Here is a 7500-nt window from a genome sequence, read left to right on the forward strand (position 1 = left end):
TTTAGTTTGTTTGTTTTCTTTTTTTTTTTTTTTTTAGTTTTTTTTTTTTTTTTTTTTTCCGTGTCGGTAAAAGTCTTGCCTGTCACTCCCCTGGTAAGTGGTGTCTTTGTGGATAGAGCCTTCTGCGAGTATTTTCTTAGGATCGAGAGGGTAGTGGAAATGCGTAGATTTCTCTGGTGGACACAGTAGAATCATTAACTTAGCCTGCAATGGCGTCGAAAGTCATGTAACGCGAATGGCGTTTTAGTGGATCCTTAAACAAAATATACCCTTATGGAGCTCAATAATAGAAAGTCAGTTGGATAAAATAGGCAGCAATCTCAAAAGCGACGAGCACTGGACTTCGACAACAATCTATCGCCCGTCGAGACGAAATCAAAGTGAGCTGCATTTACCTGAAGTACATGGTAATTTGACACGATTGAGTTTCTTGTCTTCACGCACGCAATGAAATAGGAAGAGGTTTTCGCATCCAAGAGCAAATATGTTGTTTGTTTCAAGAAATATTTCGCTGGAAAAGGATTCTGTGGTATTTTCTGCCTTTGTGAATTATAATATCATGTTGTGTATTGAATTTTCGAGCTTAAGGTTCAAATGTGATATGGGAGAAGTTTTTTAGTATTGCTTTGTAAGCAGGAAGGGTTCACATGCCTGTTGGAAGCGTGCTTGAGTTTCAACAAAATGAGCCCCAAAATCAATGAAAACTTGTGACGCAGATGAATAATAAAGTAGCTGCTATTTCCAAAATGATGGAATTACCTGGTGATAAATAACGTCGTACGCGTCTTGGAGAGTAAATTTTGACTTTGCATAAACAAGAGTTGGGCGATTGTGATCTTTGTTTTGACTTCGCTCATTTCATTGCCAACCTTTATAACACTTGACAGAAAAAGAAACTTACAAAAACCCGCTATCTTGCCATCATTTGACACAGATGCTTCACTGTTTGGCGAGTAAACATGCCGCGGTAACTTAATCACGGCGCCCGCTGAATTCCGGCCATGTCACTTTGCAATTTACTTGAACGTAGCAAAAATCTCCCAAAATGTTTGTCGCTGATCGTAACTTTTTATATTCTATATTCAAGGTTCAAATTAATGTTGTTTTCATGTCGTAAATATTTTATTCTCGATAGACCGTCTGGGAAACTTCCTTCTGCTCTTTCTGAAAACTGTGTTTCAATAGTTATTTGCTTTTTCATCAATATTTGTTTTGCATAAAGCAAGCTAACAGAATCTGTACCTTGCTGAGTTCGCATTTGTTAGCGTTAATAGTATTTTCGGTCAGATATTTCTGTTTTTTATGAGGGGTTTATTGTTTTGGTCTTCCATCCTAACACTAACCCCGCGAAACAGGGATTGACTTCAATGAAGTTTAGTATTACAAAGCTTTCAGATGCTCAGAGGGCACACTTGTGGTGAAAAGAAGTTGTGAGGGAACTTGAAAATTATCAACATGTCAGCCCAGAAGCCAATGTTTCTCGCTTCTCTTTTATTTGTTATTCTTCAGAGACTGGAATGCAGTATTTCAATACCACACAATTCAGTGCCTTCTGATTTTCTGTAGCACGTACCACAGGCAAACCAGTGTATGCTTCACAGAAGCATCTAGTTCAGATGGTTTTACTATAGTAAACTTTGCTTTCATCCGACCGCCGTTGCTAACGCAACAGACTAGAATTGCGTTTACCATGCTAAAGTAAGAAAAGCCGGTCACATTGAAAAACCCATTTACCATGGTAAACTTTCGTTTACTATGGTAAAAAAAGCTCAAGTGGCATAAATCTTCCAGTTTATGATCACCAGCCCCTTAAGTGAAAGGATCTGTTATTCTTGCAATGCACTGAAAAAATGGAGTTGTTATCTGTCATGTCATCGCACATGGCAAAAGCAATAAGATCTCAGGATCTTGTTTCGGTCACTACTGTAACTGCTTATTAAGCAAGATTTGACATTCAAGGGAAAATTATCAGGGCTATCATTTCTTTCAGCTGATAACAAGGCAAATGAAGAGCAAGATCCCACACATTCTTCGCCCATAGCAACTGCACAGGACAATCGAAAAAGAAAAACACTCGACATTTCGCCGATACACCGTATTCCGAAAAAGAAGAAAGTAAACGTTAACAATGTGGAAGAGGAAACCGAAGGGGATGCCCAATTTGGTGAAATACAGAAGAGATGCGAAGAATGCCGAGTAGACGGTGAGTAAAACGAATTATTCATGTCCTCGAAAACAATTCAGTAACGTTTCCTGACAAACTCATGTGTTTACCTCAGAACCACCAGAAAACACTTTTTCACCGGAAAACACTGCAGGTCATTTGCACCTACCGACGTTGCTGATAATTGTTGAAGCATATTTTATAATATTTTAAGCAATACTTTCATGATCGTTTGATTGTATGCAAGGTATTATATGCACGGTGCTAAGAACTTCCATATGAAATTGAAACGTGCAAATCAAATTAAGTGTGGCAAACAACCTCGTCCCTCTTAGTTAATTTAAGTAACTTTCCGACGAGAAAATGCATAGGCGACACCCGAATTTCCGCCGATGTTGTTGGAAACACGAAGACTGTCTTAGCGGCTCTTTCTTATAAAGTTGTAATATTTTAGTTAACGTAATTATCTGTAGTGTTTGTTTTCCCGCGGTTAGCCCGCACGGATTAGTGTCAAGGACCGCGGAAACTTTGGTTTCCGTTGCTATCAGGTTATCCAACAATTTAATTAACTCGCAAGTATTTACCACAAGCTTTTCCCCTTGGTTGCTGAGAGTGTAAGTTAGGATCACGTTTGTATAATTTTTCAAGCTCCTTGACCAATCATAGCTAAGCAAGAGCATATATAAACGCCAGTTTTTAAAAGAGCTAGAGAGAGTTGGCTGCCGGCAACGGCAGAGTGCTGAAGTTCCATGCCAGAATAAAGAACTGAAAACACTGAAGCCGTGTCTACAAAATCTGTCCCGTAAGAATATTAATGGTTAAACACATTTTGCTCACGGGTAATGCATATCAAATTTCGTTTTTCTCAAAAGCGGTCTTCGCGCTCTCCAGAATGGAAATTGTAGACGAAAAAAAATAATTCGTAAGGATGGATAATCATCTTTCTAATCGAGACATCAGTTGCCATCGTGCTGATCACGTATTGGTGGTGCGACATTTCGTTTAGATAAACAAAAATATGTATCTGCCACTTTTTATGTATATATTATATACAGCGTACTTGAAGTGAAGGGATTTTCAGAAAGCGCTCTTAGAGGAGCAATGATTAGTTGTGAATCAGTTCAGAACTTCAAGATTGACTCATCGCTTTATTGCTACAGCTCTGTTTCGTGTGGGCAAATAATGACCACACTCTTCAAGCGATTTACAACGACTGACCGGTAAATTCAAATGCTGGCGGTTTTATACAAATGTACGGTTGCTATGGTGTTTATTATCACGTTAGATTATCTAAAGTTTCTGAGCACCCTCTATTTCTGTGGGAGCATGAACTCACCAATTCGTTGGTCATTATTTTCCTATACGAAACATTCGTCATGAATAAATGACGATGTTAATTGAGTTTTTAAAAATCTCACATAGGCAATGACTTGCATTCTCATCATAGGAATCTACTTTCTACCAATAAAGCAGCTCCAGACACCCAGGGACGAAATCCTTATGAGGAAAATTGATCAAAGTTTCCTTCAAAAGCTGCAAAGCGATATGGAGAAAGAGCCAGAAGGAAATTACGGACTGAGCTACGTGTTAGTGAAAAATTGTACAATGGGAGATTTTAAGGCCGACAGGCTTGACAGTTATGAATACGAGGTCATTGGGGGACTTCATAATATGACAGCGGCCAAAACATTAAACGAAAAATACCCCAATAATCCGCATTTCAAAGGCAGACACTCAAGAGTCTATTGTGGACTTAATGATGAGGAAGCGCTGTGGCTTGCCTCAAGACATAACCTCACTGCAGCAATGCGTCACGAAATGTCATTTTTTGAAGAGGTGAGCTGACATACCACAAGCAGCAAAACTAAGTTGTAATAGATATTAAAACGTGAATAACGATAACATGGTTTAAGATTTTAATTGGATATGGAAATACATAGATAGGGTGTTAATAGAATAAGAGACGATGTGCACAGGTTCAGATCGAGAAACTCAGATATGTGGCATGTGCTAAAACACAGACGATAGAGACGATGGACGATAGACGATAGACGATAGGTCAAATTTATCAAAAGCGGAAAAGATTTGTGTGACATTTTTTTCACGGAAACGATTTTCATATGTCACTGGAAATTTAGGGCTGGAAATTTAGTGAATTTGAGTTGACTTCCTGAAACCTTTGCCAATAAAAGTTTAAACCAGGCTCTAAACTAAGGTGGAGAACATGAAATCGCGTGCATGCTTGTCCAACCATATTTAGACACCGTCATGACACGACGCAGGCAACGCAAAATAAAGAGTGTATCGATAAAAGGAGTGTATCAGAGTGAAACACCGTGTGGATCCCGGAAAATAGTCGTAAGTGAGAAGCAAAGGACTTTTGGCAATCTTGTTTGAGAATTGCGTGCGTTCAATAAAATAGCCTGATTAATAGCCCTCTGTTTTACATCAGTTGAGAATAATGCGAGATTGACACATTCAGGAGACTCGTATAAAGTTACAACAGCTTCATTTTACCTCTTGGTTGGACAAGCATGCACGCGATTTCGTGTTCTCCAATTTTACGGCTTGAAAATTGGTGAATTTGTGTTGACTTGTGGAGCTGCAGTTAAGCAATCACACCTTAGTTTAGAGCCTGGTTTGAACCTTTATTGGCAAAGGTTTCCGCAAGTCACGTGTCACGTGACATTGCGTGACATATGAAATTCCGTGAAAAATTTGTCACACAAATCTTTTCCGCTTTTGATAAATTTGACCTATCGTCTATCGTCCATCGTCTACCGTCTATCGTCTATCGTCTATCGTCTGTGTTTTAGCACATGCCCAGATATGTGACAAGAATGCAAGGTAAACTTTCATTGTTGGTCATAGTGCAAGGACACCCAACGAGCAATTTAAGCCAAAAGTCTTTGGGAGACGTTTCTAGGCTCCTTGTAATATATAAAGACTGTCGAAAGAGATTTTTTTTATCACCTAGAAAAATTAGATCTGTTCGGATATCTTAGCTGAAAATTGAAGTGTCTGAAAATTTTAGGGAATGATAATCGCTAACGCTAGCTGAACGTTACCTTCTAAGAACTTCCAACCGTACCATTTGCTCATCCGAAACTGCTAGTTGATCTTTTTAAGTGCCAAAAATTGCAAAAAAAAATCCCCTCCGAAAACGTAAGGGATTACTTTACCCTGGCTGCGAATCTTTTAGGTGATCATTTTAGTAAAGAAATCTGCAGCTGTCCGGCAACGTAGATCCGAAATTCTTAGAACAGTTTGACTCTCCCGAACACATATTTCAAGGAAGATTATCGTTGGGTGCGCCTGAAAGTAAGGGTGAAATGAAGTGAAGTGAAGTAAAGTAAACTGGAGTTGAGTTGAGAATGTCCTTTTTTGACGATAGGTTGAAGTGTGCCGCACTCAACTGTTTACCCAATCTGCAATGAATATAGATCTTACGGGAGATCCTCCAGAACCAGCCACCAACTGGAGAAACACTTGCGCCAAAATCTTGAGTAAAAAGGTGAGAAATGTTCTTCAATTCAATAATCCTTAGCGAAGTTCAGTGCTGGGGGAAATATTAACGACAGCGCTCTCTTGGTGACAAGGAAATCATGGATTTACTTAAATTACTTCTAATTCCAATTTTGAAAACGACATCCAGACACTTAATAGGGGCATTGACAGAGATTCTTGATAGGGTTATTTCCCGCGGTTGAGGACCCCGACAAGCACGCATAGCCTCAGCGTTAGCGACGATTGAACCAACGGTAATAATTTACGAAATATGCATTGTAATGTACATTTTTTGTTTTATCTAGAAAAAAAATCTCACCGACGTCTTCAACATGGCTCAGTTACCAGCAGGAGTTTGGGTGTTGTTTGTAAGTATCAACAAAAAATATGAGCAATGTGGTCTGAAGGATCAAAAGCCCAGTCGTAAGGATGTGTTGACTACCATGAAGATGAAAACTGTGCACTTCAGAACTTTGAGTGCACTCAATAACGCCGAAAAGGAGATGTTGCTGAAGAAGGTAAATAGAGAGCGATTTAATTCAATTACACGACCGACCAATCTATTTGTAAGTTAAAATTGCTCTCCTTTCTATATCTCAGAAAAGCTGGACTTTAAGGGACAATTGAACTGTTTCCCAGATTTGCTATTTTTCATTTGTTTTTTTTTTTTTTGGTCATGGAGTTATCTAGACTGAGTGTTTTTACTGAGCAGACTTTAAATTGCCTTTCTTCTCAAATGATCAAAAATACGTGAATTATTTAAAACGATGGTTACATTCATATCTTTTGTTTCACGTGACAGGTCGACGATAAAACATACAGCATCAGTCAAATGAAAACTGCAGCAGAGGACATCAAGAAACTACGCCCAATTCAAGAAGCTATACTGCTTGCTTTGGGACTAAATTCTTGGGAGGAGATTCCTGCAATTATTAAAAACGATGTTACTGCAACTAATTTAGCAAGGTTCATGGTAAGTCAACTAATCAACTCTCCAGAGTAACTTAATGTAACGCAGTTGTAAGAACGTGATGTAACACAACTAAGCAGCATTTGAAGTTAACGGTCATTCGCTTAGTTGCCTGATGAGTGTGCTTGGTCCTGCAAGATCAAAGATCTTTTGTGGTGTTTTAGCCCATATAATAAATCCTTTATTGCCCAATCTTGTTCGATCAAGATGGCTAGATCTTGACTTCGCGCTTGGTCAATAACCAATATATATATTATATAGGGTCACCCTGAAGAAGATCACTGAAAAAGGGTTTTTTGTCTGGAGATACACGCTTTTGTAATCCAAATGTAGTCGGGTTAGTTGTAACCACTGACTATATAATTGAAACGAGCAGACTACAAGCCAATATGTTAATGAACATCCCGCAAAGGCTACAAGCCTATACTGGGTAGGAAATCAATTGTATATGCACTAACGTTGTTATTATGGTTCTCTACTATCAGGGACGAGACGTTGAACACTCCGAGTTTATGGACTTTGTAAAACGACTTCAAAAGCGGATCAGTGAGGAGGGTACCTCAAAAGGAAGAGACACTCACAGTCCTGCATCCGATGAATTAACCCTTTATTTGGGTGACTCCATTGCTGTCAAAAGCTACCTGTTTTTCACAGATCCATTTACAAGGTCTCAACAGAAAATTATCAACGACTCTGCTGAAAATTTCCAGGGTGCATTTCTTACAATCCACGAGTTGCAAGCCTGTAGTGACGAGGTGACTGCTCGTAAAATTAAGATCTGTTCAGCTACGAAATAAATAAACGGCCGCAAACCTTTGCCACGAACATGAAAATTCAGATCAGACAGAATTCTAGTTAA

At 38.9% G+C, this 7500-nt stretch overlaps 2 protein-coding genes across 2 annotated transcripts in view; both read left to right on the forward strand.

Moving 5' to 3' along the window:
• The window catches only part of LOC138000295 (tyrosine-protein kinase receptor torso-like), a 355698-nt gene that overhangs the window by 183755 nt on the left and 164443 nt on the right, over positions 1-7500 (forward strand). The gene's annotated exons all lie outside the window — the stretch shown is intronic.
• The window catches only part of LOC138001008 (uncharacterized), a 10008-nt gene continuing 2801 nt past the window's right edge, over positions 294-7500 (forward strand). The window contains exons 1-7 of the mRNA XM_068847927.1: positions 294-407; positions 1991-2203; positions 3612-4000; positions 5559-5678; positions 5977-6189; positions 6474-6644; positions 7127-7396. Coding sequence (XP_068704028.1) covers positions 3665-4000; positions 5559-5678; positions 5977-6189; positions 6474-6644; positions 7127-7396 — 1110 coding nt within the window. The 5' untranslated portion in view covers positions 294-407; positions 1991-2203; positions 3612-3664. The remainder of the gene's footprint in view (positions 408-1990; positions 2204-3611; positions 4001-5558; positions 5679-5976; positions 6190-6473; positions 6645-7126; positions 7397-7500) is intronic.

Source organism: Montipora foliosa, chromosome 1 (genome assembly GCF_036669935.1).
Source record: "Montipora foliosa isolate CH-2021 chromosome 1, ASM3666993v2, whole genome shotgun sequence".
In the NCBI taxonomy this organism is placed as follows: Eukaryota; Metazoa; Cnidaria; class Anthozoa; order Scleractinia; family Acroporidae; genus Montipora; species Montipora foliosa.